We start from the raw sequence: 18,259 nt of genomic DNA on the forward strand, positions 1-18,259 counted from the left end.
GTCAATTTAGTAGCCTTGTGATTAAGAATTGACAACTTATTTGTCTTTTCTTTATCCTTTGGCTTTTATTGTAGTCCCCATCCTTCTTAACCCTTTCTCATTTGAACCATCTAGAACATTTCTTTCAAGCTCAAAGTGATACTATGCTCAACTACTTTAAGCATCTTACATAATTTTGCCAAAACCATTCAACACAATTCATGTTGGAGTTTAATCTTGTATTTAACACCGTATGCAAAAAGTGATGAATGATGTCACTTAAATTAGTCAACATTTGATAGTATGAAAATACAAGTAATTCACCATGTTCAATCATATTGATCAAGGAAAAATACTGAGTTCTTCATGTGAGTCGCACTCATGTTGTCTTTAGAGGTCTTGTACCTCTCCATCGAGTCCAATTACTTGAAACGTTTTCAAAATGAGTCAATGGTGGAGCCATTCAATTATTCAAACCTTTTGAGTTCTGGGAAGCTATCATTAGACATGTGACATTATTAAATAGGTTTTAACACTCCTTTTAGCCTTTAAACCCCTTTTAACAAAGCATGGATAATAATTTACGGATACTCTTTTAGTTTTGAGAACGTTTCTCAATATTTCTTTCAATCGAGGAGATACTCATAACAAGAAAATTAATCAATAAAGACATAATATTTGCAAATAATTACAAAGTTCAACTATGTTTATCGAAGTAGTTTATGATTCAAACATCCTTTGAAATCATTTTAGCTACTTTACACTATATTCATTTTGTGTCCCTTCATGAATAACGTGATTCCAAGATCCTATCCCTATGTAGCATTAAGCGGACGGAGGCCCTTCCTTAAGGTTACATTTTCAAGGTAAGTAAACTCCTTTACTAATTACAACTTCTTACAATTCTTGGTTGGATAGATAACATCATATGTTCAACTATCCCCTAGCTTGCTTCAAAATCCAAAACGATTTTGATGATTTTGTCCAGGATGACCAAATTAAGTGTGCAAAATTCGCAATTTCACCTTACCTCCCAAGATTAATAATAATGCTCTGCGGAGGCATGACCCATTACTATTAATCAAGTGTTTAATAAGTACTTTATATTTGGAAAAGCGAGCCTCAATATTGTGGGACTTAAGTTCATTATGTTGTTATAAATCAGTGAACTCTAGCGCATTTGATAACAACATTCAATAACTTTATAAACATTTTAAGAATAATAATAAAATGAATAAAATTAAATATGAGCTAGTATGGCCTCTAATCCTAAGAACTAAACTTGATTAGGCACCTCCTTGAACTCTTAATGGATCTCCGTCCATTTTCATCATGGGCCTTCTCATCTTGGGCTCTTCTTTGGATTAATTAAGTATTTAAATAATTAAACTAATTCATAATTAAAATAAATTACAAAAATACTTAACGATACGCAGATCGTATTTAAATTACAAAAATACACAACGATACGCAGATCGTATTTTCTAATTTAAACTTTGGGCCATACTAATAATTTATAGCAATAATAATATATCATATATAACATACAATTGCCACAAATTAAATCACATAGCATACTTTTCCTAAATTAAAATATCAGATATTCTTAATTAAGGCAACGTATATTTCAAAATATCACATATTTTTGCAATTAGATAATATCATATATTATTTCTAACCAACCATAAAATATCATATATTTTATTTAAGGTAAGAGATAGAATCAAATCATATTTTAGTTATGAAAGATAAATCATATTTATCTTCCATGGTTATCCTAACTAATTTAGGAGATTCTATCCTAATTGCTAGCCAATCACATAATTTTAATTCAATTATTATCCAAAAATAATTATGGGATAATCACATTATTTAAATCAATCTTTATCTTTTTGGAATCTTGCTCAACAATCCTTAAAATTTTCAAAGATTAAAGCAAATTTTAAGATTTGAAATTATCTTAACAAATTATATCCAAAATTAACAACTTTAATTAAGGATAATTATCAAAAACCAACTTTTGAAATTTGATATTATCCTCAAAATAAAATCAGATTTTATTTTGAAAATATTCTAAAACAAAATAATTTTAATAAAAACATTTTTTTTATTATTAAAATACTAACTGCCACGTCAGCAAAGGGAAAAACCCCAGCCAAACGCAGCAGTTCGCAGGTGCTTCGCTCACCCGCAGAAGACGGCAGCCAAGGAAACACCTGACTAGAAGAACGCCGGAAAACACCTGACCAGAGATGGTTCCGCGCCGCTCGTCAATCTCCCGACACCACCCTTTAACGTCTGAGGGCTGTTGTCGCAACCAGGCTGGTGCCTAGCCACGATCGAAACACAGGCCGCAGCAGGCAGCCGTGCAACAGTTGCACTATGCCGCTGTCGCCTGTCAGCCAGTCGCCGCCCTCAATTCCCCTATTGATCGGCCACCTGGAAAACCGTCGTGGCCCACCTGACGGTGATCCGACCACCCAACCACGGCTGCCCCTCCCAAAAATCAATTCTTTTCCCTTTTTTTTTTTAGAGTTTTAATTTAATTAATTTAACAACTCTTGTAAAATTAAATTAGGTCTTTTAAATTAAAACATAACATTTATGCCTAATTCAATTTTCAAAATCAAATTCACAATTCAATTTCAAATCTAGAGTTCGAAAATCATCAAAATTAAACACAAAATCAAAATTTAGGGCTTTATTTCAATCAAAATATTCGAAAATTCTAGGGCTTAAATTGGATTTTGCTAGAAAAATTGAGCAATTTAAATCATATTTAAAAAATTCCAAAAATTAAATCTCATTTAATATAAAGATTGAACCATAATTAAATTATTCTCCCTCCTAATTGAATTAAAATTGTGGACTATCAAAGAATTAATATTCGGTATATGTACATGCATAGGCTAACTGATACCACTGTAGGGTTTTAGGTACTCTAAGCGGAATTTCATGAATCTCATTCATACGCACCTAAACAGGATCTCATGCATATACAAATAAAGGATCACATAATAGTTTAGAATTAACCTTTGATGCATGAATTCCCAAGCTTTCTTCTACCTTATTGCGGAGATTAGAGCCCCAGTTGTTGCTCCTCTAATATTGGTCCACAAGTGTAGATCGAACCTCCACCAATGCTAGTTGGACGGGAGAGTTTAATCTCCTCTTCTATGGAGAACTTCTAACTGGTTGTAGAGAGAGAGGAAGGGAAAAATATTACGTTGTTTCTTTTGAGAGATGAACGTCTGTTTTATTTTTCCCAAGGCCCTTCATTATATATAATCATATTATCTAATTAGGGCAAGACTTATTCCTATCTTACTCCTTATGACCAGTCATTCACTAAGCCCAACTTTTGGACTCGGTATTCATGTTCGACCTAACACTGTAACGTGTGACCTCATAGGATCCATTTAGTTGGTATTGGTTTAACCCAATGATCAATATTGGTCTCTAGCAAGACATAAAGACGACCCAACTAAACGAATTTATTATCTTCATAATATGATCCATATTATATAGTAATTGCACGGGAGTCGAGGACACATTTCCTTCAAGCAAATCGAAGAATTGAATGGTGGAGCATGAAAAGGGGAAAAAGCAGGACTGAAACAAGACTAAGGAGACAAAGTGCTGAAATCAAGCATGAAGGGAAATTTCGAAAGTAAAAAAATAGCTTGAGGGTATAAACGGAAGCACACTGTAGATTTCAAATAGTAACACAACTTCTGGTTTTTATAAGGGTAGAGATTGGTCTAGTTTAATTGCACTCGTATTTATTTATTTATTTAATTTTTTTTTCTATATTTCTATTAACATGACATTCGAATCATTAGTTGTAGTTGCTATTTTTTTTATCATGCTATTTGATAAGAGGATTTTTGGATGACATGGTGCCCTAGCATTGAAATAATACTGGCTCTGCCACTAGTTAGGGAGATTAATTTCTTGCAATTTGATCCTCTATTTTCTTCCCCTCCAATTTAATTCTCTCCTTGCTTATTTGTTATCCAAATGAAGGATTATTTATCCTTTAATATCTCTTCCCTTCCTTTCCCTCCATTTTTTTCAATCCAAAAAGTGTTAGAAAAGGGGTTGTCCATAATAAATAGATGTTTTTGATTTGCAGTAATAGTCCTACCGATTTTCGAAAGTTTATTTAATTGATTAAAAATTGTATGGAACTACTCGCTAAACAAATCATTTTCTCAACAACTATCTACTCCCTTAAAAATTTAATATATCCTATATATAAAGTGAAAGGGGATTTTGGGTGATAACTTTCACTTTCCAAAATATCCCTATCAATTTTGTCTTTCTTTCTAAATTTTTTTTTTTTTAAAAAAAAAGGGGAAAAAAAACTACCATCTAAATAAAAAACTACTACCTAAAAAACTACCATCTGAAAAGAACAAAAAAACAAAAAGAAACAAAGAATCAACAAAAATATATTCACACACACGAATTTTTGTGTGTCGCTTAGCTTATATATATATATATATATATAGACACACACACACACTCTATCCCTATATTTAAAAATTTTGAGTAACACTATATATTTTGGTTTTCCGGCAAACAAAATCCGATGAGTGGGAGCTACTTTTATTTTTCACTCCTAAAAATTTTGTTGTCGGCAATTAAAAGTTTGAAGTAAGGAGAAATTTTATCATTTTGGCGTCGTGTTTAAGAGGGAAAGTTAAAGTGGGCCCCACCCAACAAATTTGGTTACCGGAAAATCAAAATGGGTAGTGTTACTCAAAATTTTTAAATTTTTGGGTAGTTTTTTATTATAAAACTTTTAAGCAAGTAGTTCATGACAAAATTGCCTATTAAGCGGGTAATTCTTAACAATTATTCTATTAATTAAAGTACAAGTTTACGTCCAGTTTTTTTTTAACGGAACAAAATTAAAATAATTTCAACAATGAAAATAGATATATTATTATTATTATTATTATTATTATTATTATTATTATTATTATTATTATTATTATTATTATTATTATTATTATTATTATTATTATTATTATTATTATTATTATTATTATTATTATTATTATTATTAATCTAAAAAACATACAAAGTTATACAACCTATAGAAAATTAGTGGGAAGCCGAGATACAATCTGGGCCCCCACTCCTCTAGCTATTGAAAAGCCGATCCTAGTAAAGATATGATCTGCAGCACGCGCTCCAATGTTCTGAGTCTTCAAAAACTTCTGGATCCGCTTCAGCAATGCAACAACCTCCTTTTCTAACTCCCAAAGAGAAGAGAGAGAAAGGAAGGAAGCCATATCCTATTGCTCGACAACTAGATTCGTACTTCACCCGCTTTCGATTAGCCGCATCAGTCACTACCCGTCCAGGAACAAAGTCAGAAAGCCCAAACTGTGTCAATGGAGAAGACCCTGTCAAGTCAACACAGACATCGCGACCACGATCCCATGAATAAAGTAACACATCTGCAGGTTTGAGAGCCCCGTCGTTCCCTCCAGATAACCCAATGTCCACTTCCTTCCTAGCAGAAATCCCTGACCGATAGCAAATATCAACAAGGGTATCCCGAACAACATTGTGCCGATGTTTAATACCCACCATACCAGCACACGACACCGCGTGATCACCGAAAATATCCGCCGTGAAAACCCTTTAACAAGCAGAGTACGACGTCGAGACAGAGAACAATGGAACACCCAATCGGTAGCATAACACACATCGGAAAGTCTTTGCGTTCATCGTCTGACCCAACCCTGAAATAGGAATCGCCCGAAGCCAAACGGAGGTATGATCTCCCTGCTGCGATTTCCACAATGCTGATTGGCGAGGAGATAAAGAGAAGGCAGATTCTGCAGAAGCGGTAACCTTTGTGAAGTATATATCTGCCAATTTCTTCATAAGTTTAGGGGCAGCGACCTTAGTAGGATTACTCATAATGTCAGACTCAACCGTTCTATCAAACAGACTCAACGCATCCGCAAAGGCTTGACCAAGGCCAATAATTATTATTATTATTAGCTAATAATTAATTAATTAAAAACTGAAGAAATCATAATAACCTACAAAAAAATTAGTGGTAAGTGGAGGTACAATTTGAGCTCCCCCTTCTTTAGCTATATCAAATCCTATCCTAGTGAATATTTGAGCAGCTACACGTGTTATCTTTTATCTTTTTGTAAAAAATGTTTCTCAAAATTTTTTGTGTTATTTATATTTCAATTTGAGCACACCGTGTGGTAGGGGTTACCCAAGTTATTTTGTTAGGGGTTATCTGTGTTATTCAGTTAAGAGTTACTCGAGTTACTCGGTCAGCGGTTACTTTAGGGGTTCGGACAGGGGTTACTTGAGGGGTTCACTTGGTCAAGAGTTACTTGATGGGTTACTCGAGTTATTCGGTCAAGGTCAAGGTTTCTCGAGTTACTCGTGAGGTTACTCGGTTAAGGGTTACTCGATCAGAGGTTATTTAAGGAGTTCGGTCAAGGCTGGAGTTACGCAAGTAATTCGGTGAGGGGTAATTTAAGGAGTTCGGTAAAGAATTACTCGAGTAATTCGATTATTAGGGGTTACTTAAAGTGTTCGGTCAGGGGTTAATCTGTTAGAGGTTACTTTAGGGTTCAGTCAGGGGTTACTTAAGGAGTTAGTTACTCAGCTAGGGGTTACTTGGTCAGGGAGTACTCGAGGGGTTCAATCATGCATGGATTACTCGAGTGGTTACTGGGTCAGGGGTTATGAGGGGTTACTTGATCAAGAGTTATTCAAGTAACCTCTAACCGAGTTACTTGAGTAACCCTGACAACTCAAGTAACCCCTGACCGAATAACTCAAGTAACCCCAGCAACTCGAGTAACCCCCGACTGAGAAATTTGAGTAACCCCTGATCAAGTAAATCGAGTAACCTCCATCGCACACGGTACAACGCACACCGTATACAAAAAAAATTTGTTTTATTTTATAAATTCGTTATGCTCTTTATAACTATATGTTAGTTTTTGTTAAAGATTTTCGTTGATTTCCAAAGTTCAGAATCAACAAGAGTTCGTAGAACGATGTTCTTTCTACTTTAATCAGGGTGCGCCATATAGGGTATACGAACAACTGATTATTAGACTACAATTAGTCCGTGATATTGTTAGCGCAATTTATGTGAATGTACTTCAATATCATGGTTAGTTATCGTTGTTAATTATGTGTGAGGATGGGTGTTTTATTTAATGGTTCCTTTGCAATAAAATTTGAAGGCTTCATCAGCATTGACTGTGGAATGACCAAAGATTCACGATACGACACGAATGGGTTATATTTCGTTTCAGATGCTGGATTCATAAACACTGGAAGAAACATGGAATCTGAGGTAGACTACGAGTTGTATAAGCTTAGGCCAAGTTATAACACACTTCGAAGTTTCCCAGATGGAGATAGAAATTGTTACAGCTTGAAACCTTTACAGGGCAAGAATAAAAAATACTTGATCAGAGCTAGTTTCCACTACGGAAATTATGATGGCCTCAACATTATACCTCAATTTGATGTTTATATTGGAGTTTATTTTTGGGTGACAATTAACACTGAAAGTACTTTGTTTGAACTTATTTACACCCCTCCAGAAGACTTGATATATGTATGTTTAGTAAAAACTGGATCAACCACACCTTTTATTTCTACGTTAGAGTTGAGGCCGTTGAACAACTCTATATACAATCTCGACACTAGATCACTAGTGATGCTGGAACGAGCCACGGCTAGCTTGGAAGGAGACAGGTCACTTTATAAAAGGTATCTTTCTTTTTGCTCATTTTACTTTATTCCTGAATCGATTCCTACCATTAGATGTCGACTGAGTCTTGTATATAATGGGTGTACATTAATTTTTTTTGTAAAACGGTCAGTTCGAACGTAAGTTTACCTATTTATATGGTAATAAATTTAATGGATATTTCACCATATGCCCCTGAGTTTTTTTATTTATTCATCATATACCCATGAACTTTTTTAAATTCATCATATACCCATGAGTTTTCATAAAAATACACCATATACCCTTGATGACTTATTATTGTTAAATTCGTCAATCATTTGGGTTAATTATGAACCAAAACCACTTAAAATACATTGATCTACCCCCAAAACCACCCACATTCCTATTTTCCATCCCAAAACTACCCTAAATTTCATTTTCTAATCCTCAAAATTATTTATAGGGTTATGGTTATGGAGATTTAGAGTGGTTTCTAAGGCTAGAGAAACGAGAAGAGTGGTTTTGGGATGAAAGCAGATATCTAAAGTGATTTCGATTTATAATTAACCAAATTCTACTCATCTTATTTTCGTTAAGGATATACGGTGAATTTTTGTAACAACTTAGGGGTATATGGTGAATAAACAAAGAACTTAAGGGTATGTGGTGAAAAAACCGTAAATTTAACCATTTAAAGGGTAACTTTTAATTGGTCGCTGGTTTGAATTTTATTTAAGGTGTAATTTCTTATAAATACTGATTTCATACTATAAAGACTAATATGATTAATCTAATACATTGTAAGTTTTTTGTTAGATTTAATGGAAAGCAGTACAAAAAGGTAACTTTAAGTACTATTAACATAATTTTAACCCGTTTTATAATAAATTAACGTACACCTGTTGCACACAAGACTTAGTCTTGGATGTCATGTTGATTTATCTATAATAACAAGCTAAGGCCCCGTTTTTTAGAGCTGCTCTGCTCTGCTCCACACTGCTTAAAAATAATACTTAATATTGATTTATTATAATAATAACTAATATTTAATAATAATAATAATAATAAATAATTAATATTTAACAATAATAATAATAATAAATATTTAATAATAATAAATAATATTATTAAAAATTATTATTTAATAATAATAATAGATACTTCCTCCGTTCTATTAATATTGCTACAATGAACTTTTTGCACTATTCATCACTCTTGTTTGACCATATAATATGAGTTATACGTTAAGCAAAATATAGTCAAGTGGGATCTTGTTGGATTCGTCTCATAAAATACTTTCACAATATCAACTTTTTATAATTTTTACTCTTACACAATTATAGATATTTAGCATATAAAATGTGTTTTGGGATGCGTAATTTCCTTCTTGTTGCAATATTAACAGAACGGAGGAAGTATTATTTAATGATAATAATATTAATTAAAAATTAATATTCAATAATAATAATAATTAATAATTAATATTTAATAATAATAATAATAATATTAATAATAATCAATATTTAATAATTATAATATTAATAATTATCAATATTTAATAATAATAATAGTAATAGTTTTATAATGATAATAATAGTATTAATAATACTTATTATTAATTAATAATAATAATAATAATAATAATAATAATAATAATAATAATAATAATAATAATAATAATAATAATTTGATTTTTTTTTAGAATAAAAATTAATATTTTAAGATAATAACTAATATTTAAATATAATATTAATTAGTAATTTTTAATAATAATAATTAAAATATTAATTAAATAGTATTTAATAATAATTATTATTATAATTAATATAATAATAATAATAATGAGGGATACCCAATCAATTCCCCAGATAAATAATTTTGTTTATCTGGGGTATAATTGTCTTTTTAAGTAGTAGTGGAGGGGTATATGCGTCTTTTCATGTACTAGTTGAAGGGTACATGTGTAATTTCCTCACCAAACAGTAAAAGCAAAAGGCAAACATTAATTGAACAGTACTTGTACAATACTTAATAAATGACCCTACTTTTTCAATATATTTACAAAAATGCCATCAGATTAACAAAAATTCGTTTATCTGGCAGATTGACTTGTATTTTCTCAATAATAATAATATTTAATGATTATAATAATAATGCGGTAGTATTAATAATAGTAACAATAATAGTAGTAGTAATAAATTAATATTATTAATAATAATAATAATAATAAATAATTACTATTATTATTATAGTAGTAGTAGTATTAGTAATAGTAATAATAATAGTAATAATAATAATAGTAATAGTAGTAGTAATAGTAATATTAAATGTAGTAATAGTAGTAATAATAATAATAATAATAATAATAATAATAATAATAATAATAATAATAATAATCTAATATATATTTATATAAAGGGGAGTTTTCCCCCGAGGTTTTAGAGAGCCACGTAGGATTTAATTTTCTTAGCGCGCCATGTAGGATTATAAATTTAAGTTGTAGCCAATTAAATAAGAGATTTTAATTTCTTTTACAATTAAATAATTCAAATGTCACGTAAGCAAAATTAAAGAATGAGATTTTAAAGTTTAGATTAATTAAATACAAAATATTATCTTTTGAGATTAGGAATTTTATCTAATATAAAATATTTTTTTTAAAAAAAATAACAAACCGTGCATCGCACGGACTTCATCTAGTAATAATAATAATAATAATAATAATAATAATAATAATAATAATAATAATAATAATATTTGCTCTGCTTTACTCGGCTCTGCTTTGCTTCAATCTCCTCTGCTCTGCCCAGTAGCTCAAAAGAACAGGGCTTAAGTCATGCATTAAAGATGCAAATTCCTAGCGTAGCATTATTTGAATGATTAATCGCCTTCTTTCTGTAATATGTGAATAATTCATTTGTCGTCATTGCGAAGACAGTAATACTAAGTTTGGAATCATGGATGTCTTATAATCCAGAAAAGGAGATGATCCATATGATCGACTTTGGGCCGCAGTTCCAGGGGAGTTACAGTGGGGTTCAGTGAAGACTGATATTTACATGAATTCCACATATGCAGATGCTTATGAGTTACCATCTTCGGTTTTGAATATAGCATCCACTCCTGTGTCTAATACCTCTTTATTGAGTTACTCTTGGGAAATCGCTGAACAATCATATAATAAATTCTATTGTTTATATTGGCACTTTGCTGAAATTGATGAGAACTTGGGAATCGATGATCTAAGAGAATTTACTATTTCTATACCCGAAAGATATCATTCAGGAGTGATTAGCCTAAGAAATCTGCAACCGTTAACCGTGGTTTCTCCTGTAATAAAGTTGATTACTGAATCTACTATTGAGTTTTTCATTGAGAAGACAAATACATCGAAACTCCCTCCCATTCTCAACGCTTTTGAGATATATGAAGTAAGGAACTTCTCAGCGTTACTAGTATACGTAACAGACCAAAATGATGGTAAGATGGGTTTAAGCAAAATATACATTTTGGATTAGTGTGTTTCTATTTCATGAATGAGGTTACATTTTTAACAGTTAATGCCATAATGAATGTCAAGGCATCATACTACACAGTGCCGATGAGTTGGCAAGGGGATCCTTGTCTACCAAATCCTTGGCATGGTTTCCAATGTAGCATCAATGATCAATATTATAGAATAACTTCTTTGTGAGTTTAACCATATCTATCCCTTTTGAGGTTTTGCACTGCTTTGACATGATAAATATGCTAATATTTGCTACTATATATTTAAATTTAAATGATTAAACTAATTTAAACTGAATGATTGCAGGAATTTGACTTCTAGTGGATTGGCCGGAGATATTCCTAGTTCATTGTTTGCTCTTACCGCTTTAACCAACTTGTAAGTTAAATTATTGTATGTATGAATGAAAAATGTTTACTGGTTATGTGTTTTTTTACTTGTAAGTTGTAACTTGTATCTGAGATTGCGTAATGATTTCTGATACGTTTGGATACATGCACATTCAACACAATAAAAAAAGGCTCTTGTTGTGATTTTGGCAAAATATAAGTGATTGTATCGCTGGCCAATCAACCAATTGAGAATTGCATAAATGATTCTACTTTGATTTTAATATAAAGTGATTTTATTTTTGAGGCAAATCCAAAGTTAACCTTTAGAAAAAGTGGGTGTTTAAATGAAAGAGTTACATGTGAGATTTTATAAAAACAGTCCATAGGAGTACTTACCTCCAACATTTTTAAAAGAGAATACTCCTTCCGTCCCTAATTACAAGTTTATTTCTCAAAAAACACGGGAGTTAAGGAGGATGAGAATAGTTGAGAAATATTACATGAAAAAAAAAAAGTAGAGAATATTGTATGGAAATAATAAAACATAGAGAATATTGTTGGAAAACATAAAAAGTAATTAAATAATGATTTCTCGGGTATATATGTATTTTGTATGTGAAAGATGTAGAGCATTTTGGCTGTTGATTGAGTACCATACCAACGACATTCATAGAGCATCTTGTTGAAGCTAATTTTTCCCTCTCTCATCTCTTTATTTATAATTTCAACACATCTAGCTAACGCTAATATTTGTGAAAGTGACAAATTTTCTATGATTTATTTTTTACTTAATTATTTTATTCAAAAAAAAAAAAAATTACTTAATTGTATCCTCATTCCTCAATAAATGTATGATACGTACGTATTCTTCACTTCTTCAGTCTTGACCTTGTGTATAATGTTACTTCAGGGATCTTTCATATAATTATCTTAAAGGGGTTATACCTGATTTTCTGGCCAAGATGCCATCTCTCCATATCATGTAAGTTTTGTAAGTAGTTTAACTTATTACTTCCTAAAACTTGAGATATACATGAAGTTGGCCTTGATTAACTCTACTATGACAGAGATTTGAGAGGTAATATGCTCAATGGTCAAGTTCCGGTAGCACTCAATAAGAAGGTGGAGGATGGCTCAATAATTTTGAGGTTAAGTTACATCCCATGCTAATCATCTACTTTGTATGATAATTTTTACAGGAATTCTTGGTATTGTTTCTTATTTTTCACATAAGAAAAAATAATTAACTCATTTAATTCTTTTTAATCATTTTCGACACAGTAGTTTAAGAAGTGTTACAACCACTGAAGTTGTTGATGCATTTTGTCTCACCCATCCCACCCTCGTCACAGATTGGAAGACAATCCAAATTTGTGTATATCATACTCATGCAAGGAGAAGAATTCAAAGAAGATGGTGATTACTTTGGCTGCAATAACACCTATAATTTTCATCTTCATTGTGATAACAATATTGATCTGCATACTTAAGAGGAAGAAAGCAGGTATCTTAAAGTTTTCGTTACATAATCTATGGGCAATTTTGAAAATTTGAGATTACATTGCATTATGCAGCCTTAGAAAGATATAATGTCATCTCGTAATTTAGGAATGACAATGGATCAAATTCAAGTCGGATGGCGCTAAAATGAATCTGATCCGCTTAATAATCAGACCATAGACTCAGATTCAAATGCGAATCTGACTAATATTTTAAGCACCGTATCCGATCCGCTTATTTGGACATCCAATAAATCTCGCCCTGTTTGTGTGAAATACTAATAATTATTGTTTGAATTTTCTTTAATGAATTTCATTTCTATAGGATTTTTTTTTGTTAAAAACTAACTTTTAAATTCCAAATTATAAGAAAACTAGCTACCTTATTAAAAAGAAAATGTAAAAATTACCTACCTTTTAATGTATAAATGTTGTAATTGACTAATGACTACCTTCCACCGGAATCTCAAATTTGACTTTTTTTTCCTGGCGTTGATCATGTCACGTGACCTTTAATGACTCAATCCCCCATTTTTTCCCCAAATTTCCCCACAAGAACTCCTTTGACAAAACCATTGTTCATCATTTGCTTCTCTCTATCCTCATTACCACTCCCTCAACCACACTAATTTGACAAAAATTGCAGGGGCCATGATGAAATTTTGGTAAGTTTTTTGGACTTTCGATCATAAATTTTTAGGGTATAAATCATCAATTAAAAGAGGGTTTCAATCGAAAACCATTAAAAAAACATAAATTAAAGAAAATCTACCTAAAATAGAATCTAGAAAGGGAGAATTTGCCTCAAAGATTGGAGATACTAAGTACAATTAGGGATATTGGGGTTATAAGGGATGAATTCGACACTGGACTTCTTGCTTTGCTCTGATTTTTGGCCTTTGGTTGGGCAGCAATGGCGGTTTTGTGGCTGTTGGGGTGGTCGGTGTTGAGAGTTCGTTGTGGTGCGGGTGGTGATGAGTAGTGGCGTTTGATAGGGAGAGGTGCGATTACAGTTGGCTGGCGGATGGGCAGGAGTTGTGACTGTGATGTGAGCTAGAGTTGATTGTTTATGGTCAGTGCTGGCAGCAATAGCTGTTGTTGTCGTGCTGTGGGCGAGAGAAGAGAGATGGCTAGGGCTACGGACCTACGGTTTGTGCTGTGGGTGCTGCTTGGTATGTGCGGTGGAGCACGAGCGAGCGTGAATCGGTGATTGGTAATGGCGGTTGATTGTGGTTATGGTGTGAAAATTTGAGGATTAAAAAGGGAGGAAATGAATCATTAAGAGTCTTCGTCAACCCCAAACAAAAAGTCAAGGCCGAGAATCCGTGGGAGGTAGTTAATTATAACATTTTATATTTTAATAGGGAGTTAATTACAACATTTTTTTATTAGATAGTTTTTCGCAGATTTTCGATTTTAATAGGTAGTTTTTCAAAATAAATCTCGTCTTAATTATATATATTGACCGCAGTCGGATTTTGCGGAAGATTTAAGTCCGATACAACTCATATTCAAATTTGGAATTATTTAGTCTGATTCAGACTCGGATTATTGTTTAACAAGTTCATATCGGATTTTACTTTTGGATTAGGTTGGATTCGAATAAAACTTGAATTAAATTCACGTCCCTATAGTAATTGCATCATCAGCAAAAGCACTTATAAAATGTGTCAATAAGTTATGTATATGAAGTGCAATAAATTAAGGTCTAGTTTAAGTACTATGCTTTTTCTTTGGTTTGTTTGTATTTGTAGCAGTGGCTTACCCTACTTTTTCCATTGTTTAGCAAGATACATAAAAAATGCATCTTTAAAGCTGGAGAGTCGGAATTTCACATACACTGAAGTGATGAATATGACAAATAATTTCCAAACAATTATTGGAAAAGGAGGATCTGGAGCAGTTTATCACGGCTCCTTACAAGATGGTACTCCTGTGGCGGTTAAAATGTTAAACTCATCATCCACTCTTAGTTTAAATTTGTTTCGTACTGAGGTATATAATTATTCAATTTGGTATACACTATCTAAAGTTTGAGATCTATACAAAAGAAATCTTAATGCACGTATCCTGTAAACTACCGTAACAAAATACTTCGTATGTAACAACTCTGTTTTCTAAATGACAGGCTAAGCTATTAACAAGAGTACATCATAGAAGTCTTGTTTCTCTAATAGGTTATTGTGAGGAAGGCAAAACCATGGCGCTCATCTATGAACATGTAACTAATGGTAGTCTGCAACAACATATATCAGGTAAACATGGCTAACAAACTACAGTACTAAAGTACTTAAAGGTATAAGATAGATAAAGTTGAACTGTGCCCATGAAATTATTTTAAACGAGATATGTATAATTAGTATTTTAATGATATATAATATGATCGATTTGTTTTTTCACGTTATAAAATGGCCTCAATTAGTTTTATAATATCTACAACGTAAATTTAAATTTTGAAAATTTTAGTCCAATATTATAAAATATTTTTTGAGAAACTACATAAAATAAGAATAAAACTTATATATATTAAACTAAAATTTTGATAAATAAAATAAATGTTGGTAATACTATTTAATACCATTAATAGAGTAATATAATTAATCATAAGTAATATATTTAATATAATTAATACCTAATAGCAAAATATGTTCATGTGCTGGTTGCAGATAAAAATATTAAGGTTTTATGTTGGAAAGAGAGACTACAAATTGCCATAGACGTTGCACAAGGTCAGTTATGCAACACTATAATTCAATTTTATATATGAGAAAATGTTTTTCGATAATGTTTGATTATCTGCTGCACAAGGTTAACTTCGTTAATGATAACAAATTAACAATATTGTAACTATAGGTTTGGAGTATATGCATAGTGGGTGTAAGCCTCCTATAGTACATAGAGACATGAAAAGTTCCAATATTCTATTAGACGAGAACATGCACGCTAAGATTTCAGATTTTGGCATCTCCAAAACGTTCTCTAATGAAAGTAGTGAGAGTGGTCTGAGCACTAAAGTGATGGGAACACATGGTTATATTGATCCAGAGTAAGTTCACAATACTCATAATACTGTATTTCAGTTTTACTACGAATCATTTACATGCAATCCTCTTTCTAATTAGAAGACTAGAAGAGTTATGATAATATGTGGTTTAATTTCTGATGAGTGATTATCATGTTGTCTTATGTTGTAGATACTACAGCACCCGAAGACTTAATAAAAAGAGCGATGTGTTTAGTTTTGGGGTTGTTTTGTTGGAACTCATCACAAGGAAATCATCAATTGTGATAAGCAAGGGCGAAGCTATACACATAATCGCATGGACTACTCCTAAACTTGAGAGTGGAGATATAGAAAACATTGTCGATAAAAGATTGGAAGGACAGTTCAGCACCAACTCTGCATGGAAAGCCTTGGAGATTGCTATGATGTGTGTTTCATCTACTGCAATTCAAAGGCCAAACATGAACCAAGTGCTGAGTGATCTGAATGAATGTTTTTCCATTGAAATGTCGCAAGGAAGAAAAAGAGATTTGGACAACCATGGATATGGTTATCCTACTACTGACATTGCCATTGCTGATTCATCAATTGAAATGGGTCCAACAGCAAGGTAGTTGCCTAAAATGATACCAGAATATCACTTTGATATTTATAATGTGAAGAACTATTGTATTGAAATATATCACCAGTATCAATGTACTACTAAATATGTTTATGTAATGAGCTCCTAAATAAGTTTCCAATATAAAACTTAATTGTATATACATATATATGTATATTTTATGTATATATAGTCTTATATATATTGTTGATAAAATTTTAAGATAAACTTTATTACTTCAATGTTAAATCTTATCATGTAAGAGTTACTCTACAAAAGACATATAATTCCTTTTAATAATTTATTTTATTAAAATATACATACGGTGTAAGGAGGGTGTTCCCATCGTAGGGGATCTTTCTCCTTAAATTGCCAAGACCCTTTAAAAGCCTAGGACTTTTACACTTGTTAGGGTGTATTAGGATTTGAATTCTTGACTGTTTGGGAGACCTTGAATTAGAATTGATCCTGTCATTACAATTTTTTGTAAGAAACAAGTAGGATTCGCCAATGAGTTTTAAGAAAACTCATAAATCTCGTTCATGTCTTTCCCCAAAGTAGAGTTCATGGGATAATTAGCACGAATCGTAAGTTTACCCATGCTCAAATTGGTCTACATAAACCAAAAATGAGTTCGGGAGCGAGGGTACTAATATAACGTTACCTTTACAAGGGAATCGCTATCCTAGCCCTAGTGCGCCCTCTACCAGCTCTTCCTTTTTCACAATTTAATCACTAAACAATATATGCAACACGATACCTAAAACTAAGTTAGTTGATTTTATTTACACGCGTCAATCACGTAGGAATTACATTGCAAAGTCCTCATTCATATTCGTGAATAGAACAAAATAAACAAGATTCGTCTTGGTTTAAGTGATCAATCAACTATTAATTATTCAATTCTATTCTTATTTATCGCAAGATACTATGTGGAATTGAGTAATTAAAAGTCCGTTTAAAGTGATCAAGCAACACTAATTATTCAATTAAAGTTATTTTAAACAAGAATAAAGGTGATTGATCTAAGTGCTTGGGATTATACTTCTCTTTGCTTGATATTCGTTTAGAACACTTATGGACTCCTTCTTGTTCGGGAACCTCAACTGTAGTAACAAGTATCAAGAGTAGGGCTGAGTGTTTAGGATAAGAGGGTTTGGTATCACACAAGTTCACAATGTTTCTGCCAGAGTTTTAGGCTAAATTCTGTATGTTTGAGCCTCGTATAAAGCCTCTATTTATAGGGAATGGGTGCATTTAGGGTTTTTAACATTCTGTCGCAGCAGGTGTCGCGCGTATCTGAATGGGTTGCGCGTGGCAACCCAGTGCAAGTTATTTAGTTGCGCTGCTATGGGCAGCGCAACTGATTGTCTTGCGCACGGCATTATGGTAAGATTCGATTTTATATCTTTATGAAATTCGGAATCTTCCGCAAGCGCATCACTAGCAGTTATGTTGGGTGTCGCGCGCATCTGAATTAGTTGCGCGCCAGACCAACGCGACTCAGTGAGATGCACGTGGATTTTTTGTGGCAGCATTGATTTTTAACAAAGGCGCCTCTAAATCCGTCATTTTTAGGTCTTAAGCTCGGGCTT

At 32.2% G+C, this 18,259-nt stretch overlaps 1 protein-coding gene across 3 annotated transcripts in view; it reads left to right on the top strand.

Annotated features, from left to right (window-relative positions):
• LOC145636173 (putative LRR receptor-like serine/threonine-protein kinase At1g05700) overlaps positions 1-16,975 on the top strand; it is a 30,822-nt gene extending 13,847 nt beyond the window's left edge. The window contains exons 2-13 of one of the 3 annotated variants that reach the window (XM_081687648.1): positions 7,224-7,758; positions 10,698-11,200; positions 11,278-11,410; positions 11,535-11,606; positions 12,471-12,542; positions 12,628-12,708; positions 12,913-13,064; positions 14,846-15,054; positions 15,188-15,314; positions 15,726-15,788; positions 15,913-16,105; positions 16,254-16,975. In XM_081687648.1, the coding sequence (XP_081543774.1) occupies positions 7,224-7,758; positions 10,698-11,200; positions 11,278-11,410; positions 11,535-11,606; positions 12,471-12,542; positions 12,628-12,708; positions 12,913-13,064; positions 14,846-15,054; positions 15,188-15,314; positions 15,726-15,788; positions 15,913-16,105; positions 16,254-16,677 (2,564 nt within the window). In that variant the 3' untranslated portion in view covers positions 16,678-16,975. The remainder of the gene's footprint in view (positions 1-7,223; positions 7,759-10,697; positions 11,201-11,277; positions 11,411-11,534; positions 11,607-12,470; positions 12,543-12,627; positions 12,709-12,912; positions 13,065-14,845; positions 15,055-15,187; positions 15,315-15,725; positions 15,789-15,912; positions 16,106-16,253) is intronic. The other 2 variants (XM_081687649.1, XM_081687650.1) reach the window with 2 other exon arrangements.
• The last annotated feature ends 1,284 nt before the right edge of the window (positions 16,976-18,259 follow it).

This window comes from Chenopodium album, chromosome 6, assembly GCF_948465745.1.
Source record: "Chenopodium album chromosome 6, dcCheAlbu1.1, whole genome shotgun sequence".
NCBI classification, from domain to species: domain Eukaryota; kingdom Viridiplantae; phylum Streptophyta; class Magnoliopsida; order Caryophyllales; family Amaranthaceae; genus Chenopodium; species Chenopodium album.